Source organism: Haliotis rubra, unplaced genomic scaffold, assembly GCF_003918875.1.
Source record: "Haliotis rubra isolate DU_JTF1 unplaced genomic scaffold, ASM391887v1 Scf505, whole genome shotgun sequence".
NCBI lineage: Eukaryota > Metazoa > Mollusca > Gastropoda > Lepetellida > Haliotidae > Haliotis > Haliotis rubra.
In genome coordinates, this window is record NW_025767197.1 from 274,735 (window position 1) to 295,232 (window position 20,498).

Consider the following 20,498-nt stretch of genomic DNA (forward strand, 5'->3'; position numbering starts at 1 on the left):
ATCCAACTGATTGTGGCTTGGGTCGGGTGTCTTTAGTTACACATGACCCTTCTACCCCGAGACATGATGGAAAGTTCTTTGAAGAGGCTTTGTTGCAGAAGGGTACCCCCGAGGATGATGCTATTCATCTCAAAGAGTTGTTCAAAGACGTCTCAAACTTTGATTCCCTCAGTGATATTCCAGAATCCACCTTGCAGAGAGTTCTCCTCTTAACATGCAAACCATTTCTTAAAGATGGATACAACAGTGGCTTGTCTTTCCTATCAAACCTCATAGAGAGCCCAGAGTGTAGTCCTGTACAACCTATCCAAAACCTGGAACACTGTGCGGGTCAGGGCACATCAGCAGGAAGTGCTGCAGTAAGTCCCACAGACGCGCTGTACAGAGAGACCTGCTGTATGAGGTAGGTGTTTTGTGAATACATTGGAGTAGGTGTTTTTACGAATGCATTGGAATATTGTTTAATGCAAAGAAATACGTGATATGTGTAGGATGTTGTGATGCTATTAAATTCAAGGTTTATGTTTTGCTCTATGTGTCAATAATGCCTGTTATCACACCTATTCCTCATTTCAGACTTGAACAGTTCCCCGTGTTTGAGGCTAAATCTACCCATAATGACGACTTCATGGGAGACCTTTCCTTTACTGACAACAGTCCTGACGATAGGTACGTGACATTGAATAATGAACTACTTGATTATAAATCAACATATTCTTGTAAGTAACATTGCAGTGATTAATGACGTGATCACATCATGACTTTGGCTTTGATGTTTCAGGGCTGAGTCTCCACGCTCCTTCCTGCACGATGACTTCATCCATGAAGATGACGTCCTGGACATTCCTACCTTGAGCATCCTGTCTCCCTCTCGAGCCTCTCTTGGACAAGCCTATCACGGTGATCATGCCATTACTTCTCTCACCACCTCAGACCACGATGAGTACAAGCCAGCCAGCCATGAACCCTTTCCTTCTGAGTACGTCTTCAAGAGGGCGTGTGGACCTTCCTTTAGAGTGTCCTCGGAATTCTGGCACATCCAAATACCAACTCTTCCGTCAGACATGGTCGACTACAAAGTGGAGGCAGACGGTCTGACTGAAATAGTGATCGGGTCAGGATGTTTTGGGGAGGTTTATGCAGCAACGTTAATGGTGTCCCCTGGCCAGAGTAGAGATGTGGTGGTTAAAGAACACTTCACAGACAAGACAACACAGGAGTCCATCGCTAATGAGGCAAAGATCACGATGTACCTTGAGTCCACAGGCTGCGTCCCTATCTGTTATGGACTATTGAGTGACGAGGAAGATGGCTACAACATCGTGATGGAGTATGTTGGAACAGGACAAACACTTTATGATGTAATGCGCGAGTTGGAATTGCCAAGATTACACTGGCTGAATATTGTGTGCCAGCTGGTCAGTGGACTGAATAAAATCCACAAGAAAGATGTTCTCATCAATGACATCAAGTCAGACAATATACTTGTGGACATGTCTGGAGAACTGCCCTTGGTCAAGTTCTGTGACATGGGAACAGCATCTTACAAATCAGGGGTAACCTACAGAGGGCCCATGGAGAATTGTGTACATCTCGCCCCAGAGGCCTGTGCTCACGCCGAGACAACCGCTGCATGTGATGTATTCAGTCTTGGCAGAGTCCTGAAGAAGATCCATGGCGTCTCCCACATCTCAACCTTGTTGTCAGTTTCTGACCTGTGTATGGCTGAGGATCCATCCAGTCGTCCCACTCTCGAGGCTGCAAACCAGCTGTTGCAGGGGGAGTACACCAGGGAGATCATGTTCCCCACACTGACCGTGCCATCACACGGCTACCGTGACTCCATTGATGAGGAATCACAGGAAGAAACTCCCGGGTCTATACTCAGAGTTAACACACCAGTCGACACTGACCTGCCTACACCTGCAGGTCCTGGTACAGCTGAAGTTAGTGGTGCTGTCTCAGGTGACAGTAAATCAGGAAGTTGCAGCCAAAGAAGCATCAGGAGTGGCAGAGTCTCGCCATCAAATGACAAGGCCTCGGTCACAACGATAAGTAAACATGAATTGGGTACATCATTAGCTGCTGCTGATCCTGTTGGGATCCAGGACATCTATTCCATTTCCATCGATCATGTGCCATACATCCAGGGCACTGGATCATCTCATAGACACACCGTATCAAGAGTGAACTTGCCAAAATGTGCCCTTTCCTCTGCTGAGGTCACAGAAACTGCTGTTGGTTCCAAGTCTGCACAAAAACAAACTGAAACAGTGGTTAACAATACGGAAGCTGCTATTTCCGTGCCTGCACAAAGTGGACGTACACGTATGGCTAACGTTGTGGATGTTGCCACTACCAGGTCTGTACAACGTCTAAATGGAAGTTTGGACACTTTACCACCAGAGGGAACTTGTGAACTCCCCGATGCCTTCAGTTCGCCAAATGGATCGTATGGGTTCTACGCGCCACCTGTGCCTCCATCTTCTCCTGCATCATCATGTGCATCTTGCCACCTCCACCGGACATCTTCGTCAATGGAACTGTCTCTTGCTGCAGACTCACTAAAGTTTTCCGTTACCAAGGAAAGTGTCGACACTGCATCTGGTGAACTTCAAACATCCGCAAGTTATACTCACGATGCTTCATCCGACACGTTTGTTGATGCTGTCGAGGATCACCCTGATGCTGATGCCGACCCTGAGGGTCATCATACTGATGTTAATGAGGCTGCTGTCGTTCATGTAGACGGGAATCCTACTTTTCCCAGCCTGGAAGCTCTCCACGTGGCGGAGTACCGCGTTCTGTGCCAGGCAGAGCTGGGGGTGTACAACGAGTACAGTGATGACAGATCAGTGTACAAGGATTATCTGCCCTTGGTCCTGCCACTGTTGTTGCTTCCCCTTGGATTCTTTGGATTTATATAGACTTTGGATGGGGTTTGGACATTTATGTAAGGAGGATATATATTTATTTGAGCGTGTATGATTTAAGCTCCGGGGGAGTGTGATCTGATATTTCTTATTGCTCCTGTGATAATGTGTCCGGCGATTTATGCATGGAATCTTCTGTGATAATTTGTGATATACATGACCTTGTGTAAATGTATGGGTATTTTATAACTAGAATACAATGCTTATTTGTTTTGAATGTTATAGTGTTATTGTGCCATTTTATTGTTTTATGAATCTCGTCATTTGACAATCCATATGCTTCGAATACACCGATCTTTACCTTATTCAATCTTTGTGTCATGTTGTTTACCTCTATAGGTACTATTGACATAGCTGTTGTGGGCTCCTAGCGGCAATACACCCGTGAAGATCCGGGTTAGAATTAGTCTTCAGCAACCCATGCTTTTCGTAAGAGGCGACTAACGGGATCGAGTGGTCAGGCTCGTTGACATGTCATCGTATCCCAGTTGCGTAGATCGATACTCATGCTGTTAATCACTGGATTGTCTGGTCTAGACTCGATTATTTACAGACCGCCGCTATATAGCTGGAATAATGCTGAGTGCGGCGTTAAACAACAACCAATCCAATTAAAAAATCATACGGTCAATAGTTCCCAAATGGGGTAGACCGACCCTTGGTTGTTTTCTTGCCATCGGACTCCGATCATAATATCAACCACTTGTTATCGGTCTAGCTTAGACTTGATTGTATGTTTACGCCATTTACCTGCACTATACATATATATTGCTCACCGCATTTTCAGACAACAAACAGATAAAAAAAGTTGCTACTAATTGCACAAACAAGTGTTAGGCTAACACTTCCATGATCAAACAAGAACAAACGTAACGCTGGGGTAACAATTGCACAAACAATCCCCAAACCGTTAGGCAACCACTTACACTTAGTCTAACAAACGTCAGAGTAACACTTGTACACACACACGCACGCACGCACGAACACGCACACACACTAGATACAAAAAACCCAAAATATAATAAAACCCATTAATTACACTGGCAAGAGCACAAGGAAACTTTACGGTAAACATGCAGGAAGTGAGCCGACAAACCGAGGGATTAACGGGAGTTAGTGAGTGAGCAGTATACGAGTAACATCATGGCGGGAGACATAAGAAATGGCTTCACACATTTGTACCATCTTGGGAATCGAATCGAGTGTTGACGCTTGACGATTAAACTACATGTATATATACACTAAACGCCAAAAGAAACGTTACCCTCCTACATTTACGAATTACTTAAAAACCATCAAGATGTGTTAGAAGGTATAAGTTTACAAGAAAGCTGAACAACACAGCTTTATGCAAATTACGAAAAATATTTCTCAAATGCATTCATATTTAGGTGAAATGCATCTTATTCAGAAGAGTTAAATTGTCCTATTTTCGTCCATGCCGAAATAAACCAATAACAGTGATTTAGATGTCCAAAAGAAAGGTTGAAATAAAAATCTTGTTTGAGACAAAGATAAACTATTTAAAGACACCATTTTTCAACTATTACAACAAGAAACAACTGTTGCAGAGTGTAAAATTGTCAAATAATCATTCCTATGATTTCAGTCTTTTAAAACATTTTCTGCTGATTTGCATTAGTGAAAACAAGTACAACGTGTCTGTGGTATTGTCAAAAAATGTTTGGGAACATCTGAAATTATCTTTGTTAACATTTTTGCTTGCAAAGTAACATTTTTTTCCATTTTCTGTTTACACATAGCAATATCAATCGCCAAAACGCAGGAATATTCAAGCAGTATTTGCATCCATTTCACATATAGAATGATTCTGTAGCATATAAAGAGAGCCTAGAATGCATGATATGATACACAATTTCGAGAAATATGCCACGATTAACAGCTGAAGAGAGAGAAAGTGCCATTGTAATGGTGCAGATGGGGTCGACATACAATGCCGTTGCCAACGCCCTCGGATGCCAATCGTATCACGGTTATAAGACTTATTCAGGGCTTCAGACAGACTGGGGTCCCCGTAGACAGAACAAGAAGTGGACGTCCACGCATCACAACGCCAGCTGAAGATAGGTACCCCCGTCATTAAGGAAGGAGGGTAACGTTTCTTTTGGCGTTTAGTGTATATGTTCCCTCACCGCCCCTGGGTATTCATTGTATATGGTCATTGATAGTTTCAGTTTTCGTCGCTTGATTTAAACCGAGCAAAATCTCTGGTACGTCAGCACATAGCTTGTTCCCTAGTCTCTCTCACAGTCCCTGAACCCCATTATTTCCATAAGTTGCCTTGCCCTTTCTGCAGTGATATTTTAGCTCTGAACGAAGCAAGTCTATATTTTCTCACTGGCTCACTCTCCATTCTCACTGAGGCACCTTTTCAGTTTGTTTGTTTGTTTTGTTTCTATAAAAATTAGATATATTCAGAGACTAGGCGTTAGTCTATTTGTTCCATTGTTTTATAACCGAACCAGTGTTTATGTTTACATTTCATACATTAGAGGTCAATGAAATAATCTACTAGCGGCTTACTAATATCATTAAGTATGAGAGTAACCTCCCTTGGAATATTTTTCCGCGGGAACTCGTATACGACGTTCTTGCCATATTTTGAACAAGATAATGGACCAAAGTGAATTTGAATCCGATCGAACCAAGAACTGCATCATAAAGTCAGAGGTTCCAGAGATCTGCAAGACGGAGCCATGCTGCCTGGGGATAGACGAAGCTGGAAGAGGACCGGTGTTGGGTAAGCACTAATAGTCTATGCTAATAGCTTGAGACAAATTGTAAAGAATTTGAAGTTTCGAATATTCATGACGGCTGATAATAACTAAATGTATAAACATAATTGACCTTATATTATTAAATCATTAGGCTGTTTATATATACTGCACATACAATACAGTGAGCGTTTTCGCAGTATTTCACACTCATTGCGCCTTACCAGGGATACTCTACAACAGGGTCATGTCTTGACTGTATAGAACCGCATCGCGGCTATCGGCTACAACAGGGATAGGTCACTCGCTTGCTTTCTTTACCATTTGTACTAATTAGCGTGTGCCTCCTCATGCTCCAACGCACACAGCGACTTGGTTCGTTCCCAGCGCAACTTCGGCTGCGTTTAAAAGTACTTCAGCCAGTGTATTGTATCAGTCGGAATTTTACAATGAATGAATAAATGAATGAATGAATGAAGAGCAAGAATTATATGTGAATGAATGAAAGAAATAAAGAAAAAGAACAAAAGAAAGAAATACATATGTGAATGAATGAAAGAATAAATGATACACCACGGCCATCCCTCCCCAAACATGTTAAAGAACGCAAAACTATCGGTAGAACACATGTGTTAACATCAGCTGTCCTTTTTTAAAAAAATCTACTTTGAGACATTTTTTTACATTAGTAGTTTCAGATATCTTATTGCATCATTGTGTGGAATGGCATGGACATTGACAGAATGTTAACTGACACTGTCACAGACCCCGGCTACAACATGCCGACTTGAAACTTTACAACAAATTATTTGACTTAAAATGGAGTGACAGAATAGGTAACTTATCTTCTACATGTAGGTTTTCAGTTGTCACAACACTCAGCGTATGTAATTGGCCGTTGAAAATAAACCGGGCTCAATCTTAAAAACTACGCTGCCGCCATATTGGCTACACTGGTCACGTGACGAGCCGAGGCATATGCTAAGGGGCTTTCCGTTATATAGTCTCCCTGGTCTTACCGAGATTTTTGGTAAGAGTTCCGCCCGTAACCCCCGCTTGAAATGTAATCTATTTATTAGGATTATTTCGAGGGTTTAGGGTTAGGGTTTAGGTTTAGGTATAGGCTGTTTATAATACCTTTAGAATACAGCACCACAAACTTTAAAAATACGTCATAATACCCTTTTACGTAATGTAATGTGATTTTGTTCGAAAGCACGTTCTCGAAACAATGCCCTATGACGCCTGCATGGCAACACGGTTGTCTGGTTCAGCGAGTGCGTATAAGCTCCGCTCACTGGTGTTTCATCTCTACGAGCTATGTCATTGCATAAGCCCATCGATGTTGAGAGTTTCCAGTAGTTGTATACCGGCGGATGCGTAATATTTTGCAAGCACCAGTTTGAAATATTTTTCTTTTTTCACCAATACGCTCATATTTATTTGTATTACGGGGTGCTGAGGTGTTATGTTTTGTGTATTTTGTATTTTGTATTTTTAAAATTTACATAAATATTTTTGTCATTCAGTAGTTTGCACCATTACATAGAAAAGTGTTTTATTAGTATTTTATTATTTCGAAGCGGTAATAATGCATTACACTAGACACGTCAGTCATGTTTGTGCCGGTTCGGTCAATGCATTCTATTTATTAGTATTAATTCAAGGGGTAGGTTTAGGGCTAGGGTTAGGGCTTAGGGTTTAGGGTTGGGGTTGGGGACCTAATCCAATATAGTAGGTATTGTCCCGTGGTTCGGTCAATGCATTCTATTTATTAGGATTATTTCAAGGGATTAGGGTTAGGGCCGTGGGTTTAGGGTTAGGGTTAGGGACCTAATCCAATGTAGTAGGTACATGTCCGGTGTAATACGTGAGTACCATTTGTTATTTTTCCTTTTGCATTTTGCTTTTTTCACACAAAAAGGGGAAACCAAACGTCGAAAGTACACTATGAAATGGTTTAATGTAGAAATTTTGGGCTAATGGAAATTGGCCTGGAATTTGCACTGAAGTCTCTTTCACACGCAACATTTGTTCAGTAATGATTCGAAGGCTAACTCACCCTCGTGCCGTCACTACACATGCTCATGTCTCCCTCGTTCCTTAGTGCGATCCACATTATCCTTACAGTGTTCCCTACATCACTTTTCTGTCACAAAATCACCGATTAATATAAAAGCGCGTCATTCATGCACGCACCGTGAAATCTACGTCTGACGCCTGACGTCAACAACCCTTTTTAGTTTGAGGCATATCGGCTCATTCCACGCCACACGTTATCTTGTAGATTATGGAATGGGACGAGTGTGCCAAATGGCATCGGATCCATTCGGCAATTGTCTGTAGAATAAAATCACGAGACACCAAGTCTACCCGTAACCTTCGTAATTGTCCGTGACCTATTCGACTCTTTCCGTTCATTTCCGTGACGACACAGGAATGACTCGATAAATTTGCACATTGTGCAACAGTGTGGACGTAGCTCAGTCGGTTAGCTGTCGAGCTAACAATCCGAAGGTCGCGGGTTCGCGTCCGACGGGTTCTCACAAACTGGTTGCTTGTCTTAATGACACGTGACCTACGGCAGAGATCGTCCTCATGAGAAGTTGTGGTTCTGTAGGTGCTCCCAAAAAACATAGGCGTATATTCTTAGGCATATAATGATTAAAAAAATACGGGGATTACGGGCGGAAATCTTTCAGATTTTTTACATACATGTAGTCTTGTCTTGTATTATATAGTCTCTGGTCTCAAAGACTATTCGTTAACACAATCACGATAAACAGAATATTTTGAAAAGTTTTCTTCTCTCTTCTCTAGGTCCAATGGTGTATGGCATTGCGTACTGTCCCCTTTCACAACAGGAGAAGCTGAAAGAGATGGGATTGGCAGGTAGTTACAACTTATGTACTTATGGTCTCAAATATTACTCTTTCCTATAGTACAGGGCTCCAGATAAAGGCCGTATCGGCGTATGTACTTATGGTCTCAAATCTTACTCTTACCTATAGTACAGGGCTCCAGATAAGGGCTGTATCGGCGTATGTGTGGATATAAAATACACGATCGGTAGGAAACAATTGTTAAATGTAGCAAATACGCACCACAGCAATGGTGTACGGTTTCAGAATCATTTACAGACATATTTATCTGAAAAAGTATTGTTTTATTTTTTACTGACCTGTTTACACAAGAGTAGCAATGTTGTGGTGCATATATGAAACGAAACACAAGATTACTGATACGCCATTAAATTCCATTCAGTACTCTTATTGTTTTCCAGTACTCCTATATTGGAAAAATAAGGAGTACGTACTTCTGATCATGAAAAATTATCTGGAGCCCTGATAGTAGCCCATGCTTTTTCAATTATACAGTTCACATATGATAGCTCTATTGTTTCTGAGCACACATTGTAATATTCAACCTGTGAATAGCTCTGTTATTTTATTATGAAATACGGGGAATTGGGATACAATGACATGTGTCAACCATGTTATAGTCAGCAAGCGTGACCACTAATTGATTATGTTAGTCGCCTAGCTCTTACGACAAGCATGGGTTGCTGATAACAAATTCTAACCCGGATCTTCACGGGTGATACAGCATAAGAAAGAATACCATTTGTTTTGTGAAGTGGAATACCCTTCTTTTGTTTTTGTTAGTTTTGACCATGTTGACCTTTAGCATCCCCCAAACACTTTTGTTTTTGATATTTTGATTTTCAGATTCCAAAACATTGTCTGAAGAGCAGAGAGAATCCATGCTGGAGAAGATAAAGGCTGCTGCTGACACAGTGGGCTGGATTGTTGAAATCCTCACACCAGCCTACATCTCCAACAGCATGCTCCGAAGGTGAACCATGCAGTTTACTTGAGATTTGTGTGATAACTCACTTAGATGGAATTACACAGGCAACCTTTGACGTATATTGCTGACCTTTCTTATAGCCTGCTTATCATAAAGGGTTGATGGTTTTCAAAGGTCACTTGCTGTTAAGTTTTATCTCTGAGCTTAAGTCAAGGGGGTAGGCTCTTCTGGTACTCTTGCTGAATTTTTCAAAGGGTTGCCTTAACATATGTCCTCGAGTTTGCCCTAAACAATACTAATGCAACCATTGCATATACTCAGGGTTTGTAATTATGATCCAAGTCCACTCTCTAAGCATTCTATATCATTAACCTGGTTGATGGATCAGCGTGCAATGATTTTATGCTCAACTCCCTCGAGAGTATACAACCTAAACTGCATGTGAGGCGTTTGAAGGTTATATCTAATCCTTCCGGGTACCCATTAACTGCTGGGTGAACAGACACATGTTTCAAAGAAAGTCCTTAGAACCACCACATGTGGTACAGTGGGAGGCTTGGTTGATTGTATGTCACTGATGTGATGATGTTCATGCTATTGACCACTAGTTTATCTGACACAGGCCTTATTACTCACAGGACAGCTTGTTTTTACTTAAAATAAAATCTAGAAATTATGGTTTTAACTAAAATTATGATCTGAGAGGTCTGTGCTAGTGTAATTTTTTATGTACAGTGGAAGCCCTCTAAACCGGCAGCCCTCCAATCCGGCATGCTCTCAATATCGGCACTAGAATTTGGTCCCTACAGAAGTTAGTTAATTTATGATAATTTACCCGCCCTCTAATCCGGCATCAGCCTATTCCGTATTTCGGCACAACAAAGACCGCCCAATTGACTGATTGTACAGTAATTAACGCTCTCTAAACCGGCATGATTGTTTTTCGACTGCCCGCTGTAAAAACATGCCCATTTCTGGTCCTATTTTGAAAGAGAAAGCTATTCAGTTTGCTTCAGAGTTAAATGTCAACGAGTTTAATGCATCAGATGGTTGGCTGGCACGCTGGAAGACACGATATCAAACAGTTCAAAGTTAGCGTCGAATATGATGACTATCAACACGTTGTTCAGTCTTATTTTACGGCATACGGAAGATCATTCTCAGGTTGAAAAGGGAAAAGTTCTCTAAACCGACATTTTTGGGCGGTCCAAACGAGTGCTGGTTTAGAGGGCTTCCACTGTAAATCTCTGTTTATACTCTAATATTACCTTCCAGGACCAAGTATAATTTGAATGCCCTCTCTCATGACTCAGCGATTGGCCTTCTACAGAGGGCCCTCAGTCTGGGAGCAAACATCACAGAGGTAATAGTATCTCACATTCTCAGCAGGGATTACTGGAACTGGGTGTATGGGGGACTCACAGCCTTCTGTTTTAGAGAAATGTAAAAGCTAGTATACGCTGATCGACCTCAGATGCCAGACCGTAAATGTTCAGAAGCTCATAGGGAAAATGGAGTTCCCCTACTGAATGCATTTGTATAGTAGTGCTAAGAAGATCTTGAAGCTTTTGACTGTGATTTGAAATTTTATAATGAGTATTTACAGACATTAATTGATTAAAGAGGTACAGATTATGAACTTGCAGCATTCATTCCGAAACAAGGACACACATTTCAGTGTTACAGTAGTTGAAAGCAAATTATGTTTGCACTCCAAATTATTTTTGCACAACTTTTTGTTTATTGTATGGAGTGACATTTTGATGTAGTTTCTTACAGTTTTAGCTTGATAACGGTGAAAATATCTACATCGAAACGTCGCTCTATGCAATAAACAAGAAGTTGTCATCTATAAAGTTGTATGATATATTGTTGAATTCAGTATCGCCTCATATTTTAGGTCTTAATAGGGCTTCTGAGATAGAATAGGTCTCTCTGGTCATAAGAGATGACCAAATGGATGAGGTGATCAAGCTTCTGATATGTTTGTGTGCCCTTGACCCTTACAGTGTAGATCATTTTGTACAGTGTTGAACACACTGCAATATTACTGAGTGTCACAATAAACAAAAACTACCAGCAAAAGTTATAGTGATTTGATTATTAAGAAGAACATTATGTATGCTATGTTATTTGTTGTTTGCAGGTGTATGTCGACACAGTGGGAGACCCTGCAAAGTATCAGGCGAAACTGAAGGATATTTTCCCCGACATTGATATCACTGTTGCCAAGAAAGCTGACGCCACCTACCCCATTGTCAGCGGAGCCAGTATCTGTGCCAAGGTCAGTGAACCAAATGTAGTTTTTAATATCAATCTTAACCTCAATTCAAATGGATTTTGATTATTTGAAACCTAGTGAGATTGTGATGGTGTTCACGGTCAAACATTTGCTTAATCAGTGTTTCGAGTTGAAAAGGAAAAGTCATAGAGATTTTGAAATGGAAAGACCAAGTTACGAGGGACATTGGGATGTTATATGCTGATGTAGGCACAGCAGCCATATTGGGAAAGGTATTTATGGCCCTTATGAGGTCATAAGAAATTTCGTGATATTTGGTTTGTTTATAGTTGGTAGTGAACCTTAAAAAGTTTTCTGTTTTTTTCAATAGTTTAGATAGATTTGTACCTTTACTTGACCTTCGACAAGGTACAGTTTATTTTTTCACTACCTGCAGCAAGTACAGAGAAGTGAATTAATCAGGGAGCACCATTAAAATATTGGCTGCTCCATGTTGACAACTCTCACTGATAACAGACAATTCCTTATCAGCAGACTGAGAGGGATATTCCTGGCCAGTTTCACTATCTCCAGAACTGCTTGGAAAACTGCATGTATGGGGAAATATTTGTTTGATAGTTTCTATTAACTGACATTTTCATTCATAAATTCAATTTTTTCCCCGCTTGACCGCAGTCGGCAAAATCCCCATTACAAGTGACTGACTGACTGACTGAGTTTGATTTTACGCCGCTTTTAGCAATATTCCAGCAACATCACGGCGGGGAACACCAGAAATGGGCTTCACACATTGTGGGGATTCAAACCCGGGTCTTCAGTGTGATGAGCTAATGCTTTAACCACTAGGCTACCCCACCGCCCCCCATTACAAGTGACTTATTAGAGAATGGCATCTGACCTACCATGAAATGTTACAAAATTGTGAACTGATTTATGAGCTTGAATGCTGACTTGTTTATGTGTTATTTCCAACGATAATTCACCAGATACACACCACAGGAAAAGACGCAATTTGTCCCAATATAACTGTTGCCAAAATGGAAACTGCTGAAAAATGTGTAGCCTGAAGATAAAAGCTACCTGCACTAGCAATATGTTACCTTCACTGATTCAGACTGGAGATAGCAAAATGGATCCCTGATTTGACCTTTAACATAGAAGCTGAAACCAAGACTTGCACCCTTTAGTTGAGTAAAAACTTGTTACCATGACATCCAATCCTAGAATGACTTGATCATGATACTTTGTCAGCAGCAGGGTGGGGTTGTGGTTCAAGTGTTCACGCGTCAGACTCGATTTCCCACATTGGGACTGTGTGTGAAGCCCATTTCTGGTGTCCTCTGCTGGAATATTGCTGCTCCCTCTCTCCCTCAGATGCTTGTTGGCTTCAATAAAGTTTTGAAAGTATGTAATCATTTCGGCCTTCCTCAGTCATTAAGCAGTGATATTTCATACCTCATCTTGCAATCCAGTCTGGCTGAAATACTGTTCAGAGCAGCATGGCATTGAAATCATCGTGCGTATCTCACTCACATAATCTTACAAACCAGGGTCCCCTATACTGTGACTTGTGTTTCAGGTGGCACGAGACCAGGCTGTTAAGTCATGGCAGTTCCAAGAGCTTGTTGGGAAAGAAGGACTCGAGTATGGATCAGGGTATCCAGCAGGTGACTATCCCCCTGAGAATTTGTTTCATTTTGTGAGAAAGTATATCTAATGTGTAAGATGATGCTCTCCAAGATGGCTCGGGTGAAAAGATTCACAGATGGAGTAAGGCTTTTACACCAGACATATTACACATACCCATATGTAAATTCATGCGACAATTTGAATCAATTCCGAAAAGATATATATATATATATACCAAGTGTTTGGAAGATATGGCCTGATAACTAATCATTGTCAGAAAAAATTCTAGGACTGACTGCTGATCCTTTCAGAAATATACTAGCCTGTTTTGCAATCATTACATTGTCGTCTGATGCCATGATATACATTCTTTTGTGCTTCATGTACATCGGTATACATCCCTTTGTGCTTCATGTACATCGATATGCATCCCTTTGTGCTTTCGAGTACATCGATATGCATCCCTTTGTGCTTCATGTACATCGATATGCATCCCTTTGTGCTTCAAGTACATCGATATGCATCCCTTTGTGCTTCAAGTATATCGATATGCATCCTTTGTGCTTCATGTACATCGATATGCATCCCTTTGTGCTTCAAGTATATCAATATGCATCCCTTTGTGCTTCATGTACATCGATATGCATCCTTTTGTGCTTCAAGTATATCGATATGCATCCCTTTGTGCTTCAAGTACATCGATATGCATCCCTTTGTGCTTCAAGTACTGTTAAATGTATGTATTGTCACAAGTACTGTGACATGTATTTTCTTGTGACTCACGTTATGATATGCACTTGTGATTGTGTTCAGTGGTTGGTAACATTCTTCCCTGATTTCTAGATCCAGGGACCAAAAAGTTTCTGGCAGAGAACATGGACCCTGTGTTTGGATTCCCAGACTTTGTGCGCTTCAGCTGGTCCACTGCTTCCCAGATGATTGAGAAGGACTGTGTTCCAGTCAAATGGTATGAAAGGAAGCTTGTGTCATAGGTCTACAGGGTTTTACCTTGACCTTGGGATACAGTGGGACCCAAAATTCATTTTAAGTGTCCTTTAAGAAGGAAGTTAATGTCTATTGAAAGATTTGATAAGAAATTTATTTACAGGAATTCCTGCCCTAAGTTTGATACAATTATGAAATACAGTTGCTCTACCCCATGTATAGTGAAATAAAGTACAGTTTTAACCTGGACTATTTTAGTTGAAGAATGTGAATGTGCTTTTTTACACTATACATGGCGGGTAGAGCAGACTGTATTTCTTTTGACAAAGACGATGACGATTAAGAAATAAAATGGAAAAATGATGTGTGAAATTGCAAAATGTTAAATTTAAATAGTTTTGCGTAATGAAGAGGTTATCCATAGCTATGGTATTCAGTCTTTGTGTGTCCTAGTTTCAGTGGGATTGTGATCACACAGGATTTGTGATGTATTTCCTGTTGTGCATATTGTCATGTCAGCTGAATTTCAAGGTCACTTGAAGCCTGCAGATGTGAAAGTAAATTTACTGACTCACTTTGCTTATTCGTAATTGTAGTTAATCTGTGTCAATCAATTCGGTTAGTAAATGGGATTTGAAGCTGAGATACATCAATCCTGCTGGTTTCTGTACGACAAAATAGTTTAAAAACATGGCTTCAAGAATTTAAGAAAAAGGTGGTTGGATTTATATTTAGCAAAATTCTTTTGAGCCGATAGTTCTCACAAATGAGTACACTTGTGATGATTCCACAAGGTCCATTGTCAAGGTGCAATGTTTATTTTATTTTTTTTCAACTGACACCTTGTCACTTAAATTGAATTATTAATGTAGAATTGAACAAGAAGACGTGGTCATCAATATCCCACGCCAGTGTTCTGTTCCTATTTGTTTTAACTCCACTGCCACATTCATGTTACTGACAAAATCTGTTCCCACAGTCGAGAACGCATAAGGGCCATAACTCTCTTAACAGTTTCCCTTTTCGGACCCCATCAAAGCATTCATGTCCTGAAAACAAATACCAAATTTGGTTTCTCTATTTGTAACAGGGGTTTTTTTGTTGCGAAAATCTGTCCCCATCATCTCGGATGGAGCTCAAACATGTAACTAACAGCTCCAAAAGTCACTGATAGCCAAAACCTGGGTTTGATTCTTGTGAATGTAACTGCATGAAAATATGGCCGCGCAACACAATGCCTGTTTCTAGTAAAAATTCAGATGTAGTCTATCATTCCGTTTCTTAATTCATCAACATTGAAGAGTCAGAATTGTCTTTTGTTATCTTCAGACCACCAGTATTTATTACCATCATGTTTTGATCTGATTGAACTGTTTTCAGGGAAGACGATGATGAAGATGAAGCCAAAAACACAGGCAGTGCATCCCTCTTATCCTTCTTTAAAAAGAAAACAGAGGACCCACGTCAACAGAAACACAGGTTCTTCACAGACAGACGTCTTACACAGGTCTCAGCATTGTGACATCCACATCAGCCATGGACTTTGCGACGTGTAGAAATAGACCTTTCCAATGTGTTAATATCAAGTTGCCCTTAACACCATGAAAAGACTAAATGTATTGTAATCCTGATAAATTCAGGTCATACTTGTAAATAAATCATATGAACAACCATATTTTTCCCTGGTTTTAATACTGCAAATGATATCTACATGAAACAAGCGACTTTTTAAGAAATCACAGTTCCATACATTCAGTGTTGCAATGTAACAAATGGGCGATGAGTAGAATGTTAGTTACATCTTCAGGTAGTTGGACATACAACAATAAATAATGACCACATTTAAAGAATAACTTACAGATGCATGGTCAGATTTCATTTCAGGAAAGTGTTAACACATTTAAAATTTGCTTTTACTTCATTTTTCGTTCATTCATTCACGCTTGAAGCAAATTACTACTCTAAAAAACATTCTGCAGCTACAGATTTAAGTACATTGTTACGGTTTGGTGGAACTGTTGTGCTCTGGCACTTGAGCATCAATTAGGGCAGGAAATTGTGCGTGATTCTGATAAAGCAAACTCTGCTTGAAGCCGTCTATGCACGTTTGATTTGTCCTTATTGCTGAGAAGAATCACTATCCAAACCACTGTAAGTTACAGAAATGCCTAAATAAAAGAATTTGGTTAAAAACAGATTAACGCACCAACTGAAATTGATACAAAGACATAATCTCGAACATAAGATGAATCCTAGGTTGTCCATTTCATTAAGTGACTGATATGTAGTGAAATGGTTGTACATTATGGCGTCAATTTCAAGGTCATGATTATCTGTAAATATTTGGTATGTCAGACTTTGGAACAATCTCATTAAAATCAGCTCAATCACTCCTGTACAACATCTCTGCATCAAGACCTGACATCTCCATAGAAGGTCGTCTTTGTCAATCTTAATAATCAGCATGGAGGCTTCTGGATTCTAGATATGAATGACCGTAGCTTTCAGATCAGCATTGGTGAAGTCTGCATAATGAAAACATAGTTGATTGACTTATTCTGAGTATTCAGGCGAATTCAGATTGGTTCATTTTCCAGGAAGCTGTCATCCAAAAATTCCTGACTTTGGAAATAATATGAACATTTAAGTCATGAAAATGTCCTAAAGCCCTGAATCTCTAGAAAAATCACTAAATATTTTATTCACCCTATAGCTTCTGAACACAATGGCATATACAACCTATACAGACTATCATCAAAAGCCTACATGAGTTCTGTGCTTTTTCTTTCGTTAAATTTTCGAATCAGTTGGGTTAAGTAATGGAAGCTGAAATGTCTTACTAACTTCTGAGTGACTGAAAAACCCACAACCTTTGATTAATTTGGGAGGTCAAAGTTTGCTCATCATCACCTGATGATACCTCTCAGGGAAGTGACCTCAGGTCTTCATGCAGAAATATCACACAGGAATAAAAAAGATCATATTTTAATGAGCTTGAAGGAGTAACAGCATTGCGAATGTAAGTCTCACAGGCATCCAACACTTAAACCTTGCTAGTCTGACAATCTGGAATCTCAGGACTGAAACCAGCTCATTATATACAATTCTTTGTATGTACAATTTCGTATCTCCATTGGATGTTAAGGAGACTGGTCCAGACCACTCTAGATGTGGGACTGGAATGTAAATCAAACTTGTTAAAATATTTGAACTCTTCTACTGCTGATATCATCAGACTGGCAAGGTCCAACCAGATGAAATTTTCTCTACAACACAATAAATTCACGCAATAACTTATACTCCGAGACATTTACACACTATTAACACAGAACAGGTTAATTCATCAGCCATAGTCTGCACATATTACAAAGGTTTATTGGAATAAAACTTCATACACAGACTGAATATGAAAGAGTCTATGAATACAGTGGGAACCATTATATGATTCCCAAAGACTTAAATAATGAACTAGGAAATGATCTACAAACAAACAGATTAAAGGTTACCATGACAACCAGTAATGTACACAAAAATAAAAGGCAACTTGTGTGTACGAAAGATCAGATATGAGACGACTATTTTTTTTACTCAGAAAAGCTGTCCATGCATGAATATCCGACACACTCTTTCACCTAGAACAAATTCAACATTAAAAATATGAAACAGGCTCTTTATAGCACTTGCCCTGCAAAGCAACTTTCGTATTAAAAACACCCCACGAAAAAAAGAAAAAAAACTTCAACAGTCGCAAAGTGGGCCCCATCACAAGGCATGGCAAAGCATAGATGCCCAATACCACCACTTTGTCTACGAAAGCTTGACAAATTAAGAAACAGTCCAGCTCCATCCACAAACTACAGATACTCAGATGAGATGAGAAACACGGAGAAGAGAGCATCCATCCATCCATCCACACACAGAAAAAAATCACAGAAGTTATCTACCATTCTCTCCATTCCACTCAAGTCAGCAGTGAGCAGAGACGGAGCACATTATTCAAGTTTATGTAGAAACATTTTATCATTTTGGGATCATTTTTTTTCTTTCTTTTTTTCGCTTATGTTTTTTGGACAACATTGTCAACAGCTGCCCGGGACACACAAATACAAATAATGGCTGAAAGACGTCCGCTTGGAAGGAATTCCGTATCATTGCTGTCCGTCATTCTGTCATTATCATGGTCCATTGTCCTCCATGCCTTTCTCTACCCACTCTATACCATCAGATCCAAGATTTGGCAGGTATCCTTGAGCCTGAAGCTGTCAGCTGGGCACAAGTTCATGCTGCTGGAGCTGCAGACACAACTCTCTCATGTCTGGTCTCCATTACACCAGCCTCCATTACATCAGATTCCAATGGCAAAGCGTTTGTTTGACAGGATTCATTTAGTCTTAGTAAGTCAGCATTATGAGCCTGAAAGAAGCATGCATCATTTGGATACGTAGGTGTAGGTTCTCTGAGGTGATTTACCACCTTCTGGCAAGGGCACGTTAAGAAAGTCCCAGATGAGAATGGTATCGTCATGAGAACTGCTCACTATCTGGAATTCATCAAACTGGAGCCGGAATACACGTCCTGAATGTTCCTGCAAAAAACGCATAAATTACAAGATATCATACCTGTGAAATTGTTCTTTGGGTGCACAATAATATGGTGAAAGCGAAAATGACCAAAATTCCTGATAAAATATACAGGATCAGAATAATAATAACAACTTTGATATCAATGCCATGTGATCAAATTATAAGCAACAAGCTCATGATTAAATAAATATACATTTACTGGAATGATAAAAAAGAAAGAAACCTAACGATCACATTGAAAATGTTTACAATCACATTTTGCATCTACATGGTGACCAGGCCATGATGTATGCTACCATGCTATCCAACATCAGTTGGGACCACCAATCATCACCTGGTGATTGATGGGCCTTCATATGCAGTATTTGGCAAGACTTTATCGCAGGATGGCTTTTATCTATCTTACTCAGCCTCCTAACCCTGGGACCCGTGAAGATTGGGGTTAAATTTGATCTCCAGTAACCCATGCTTGTCGTAAGAGGCGACTAACGGGATCTGGTGGTCAGGCTCGCTGACTTGGTTGACACATGTCATCGGTTCCTAATTGAGTAGATCGATGCTCATGCTGTTGATCACTGGATTGTCTGGTCCAGACTCGATTATTTACAGACCGCTGCCATATAGCTGGAATATTGCTGAGTGTGGCGTTAAACAACTAACCAAACCAAAAAAATCATACGGTCAATACCTGGTGATAGGTAGTCCCTCATCTAAGTTACCTGGGGACGGTGGGGTAGCCTAGTGGTTAAAGCGTTGGCTCGTCACGCCGAAGACCCGGGTTCGATTCCCCACATGGGCACAATGTGTTAAGCCCATTTCTGGTGTCCCCCGCCGTGATATTGCTGGAATATTGCTAAAAGCGGCGTAAAACTAAACTCAGTCAGTCAGTCTAAGTTACCTGAGTTTAGATTTGAGGTTATCCACAAATACACCTATCACTTGATTGTTCTTAATCATGACATCAACAAGACTGTATTAGAAACAATTGTGTAATTCTTTTACAATACATTTATGATAGACTACCATTCACTTCTTCGCCACACAACCACATACTTCTGTCATACAACCACCTACTTCCCCGACATACAACTACTTCCTTGTCATACAACCACTATACTTTGTCATTCAGACAGCTCCTTCCTTGTCGAACAACCATCTACTTCCTTGATATTCCCACACCTACTTCTTTGTCATACAACCACCTATATCCCTGACACACAACCACCTATTTTCCTGACCCTGTGGGGACCTGGACAGCGAGTGAGTGAGTTACGTTTTACGCTGTTTTTAGCAATATTCCAGCAATATCATGGCTGGGGACACCAGAAATGGGCTTCACACATTGTACCCATGTGGGGAATCGAACCCGGGGCTTCGACGTGACGAGTGAAAACGCTTTAACCACTAGGCAACCCCGCCGCCCCACCTGGACAGTGAGGTTCCCACACCTTATTGTGGGTTGGAAGTGTCAAAATGAAATGCCTGCCATAATAGCTGGAATCTTTGTTGACAGCGGCAAACAAACAAAAACAAACCTGCCTCCCTGGGTTCAAGTTCACCTGAAACCTAGATCTGCTGGAGATTTGATGCAACATAACAATTAAATCATGGCTTAGATCTG

General features: G+C 40.4%; 3 protein-coding genes across 6 annotated transcripts in view; 2 read left to right on the plus strand and 1 right to left on the minus strand.

Moving 5' to 3' along the window:
• Positions 1–1,064: 1,064 nt before the first annotated feature.
• On the plus strand, positions 1,065–2,927 carry LOC124292020. Its single transcript, XM_046729092.1, has one exon. The coding sequence runs from the start codon at positions 1,065–1,067 to the stop codon at positions 2,925–2,927; it is 1,863 nt and encodes a 620-aa protein (XP_046585048.1).
• A 2,574-nt stretch (positions 2,928–5,501) lies between these two features.
• Positions 5,502–15,967, plus strand: LOC124292015 (ribonuclease H2 subunit A-like). Its single transcript, XM_046729087.1, has 8 exons — positions 5,502–5,694; positions 8,489–8,560; positions 9,397–9,523; positions 10,754–10,841; positions 11,625–11,762; positions 13,300–13,387; positions 14,193–14,316; positions 15,675–15,967. The coding sequence occupies exons 1-8, from the start codon at positions 5,568–5,570 to the stop codon at positions 15,814–15,816; spliced, it is 906 nt and encodes a 301-aa protein (XP_046585043.1). The 5' UTR covers positions 5,502–5,567; the 3' UTR covers positions 15,817–15,967.
• LOC124292013 (F-box/WD repeat-containing protein 1A-like) overlaps positions 15,968–20,498 on the minus strand; it is a 30,547-nt gene continuing 26,016 nt past the window's right edge. For 2 of the 4 annotated variants that reach the window (XM_046729086.1, XM_046729084.1), the window contains exon 12: positions 15,968–18,879. In XM_046729086.1, coding sequence (XP_046585042.1) covers positions 18,724–18,879 — 156 coding nt within the window. In that variant the 3' untranslated portion in view covers positions 15,968–18,723. Of the gene's footprint in view, positions 18,883–20,498 lie in introns of all 4 variants that reach the window. The other 2 variants (XM_046729085.1, XM_046729083.1) reach the window with 1 other exon arrangement.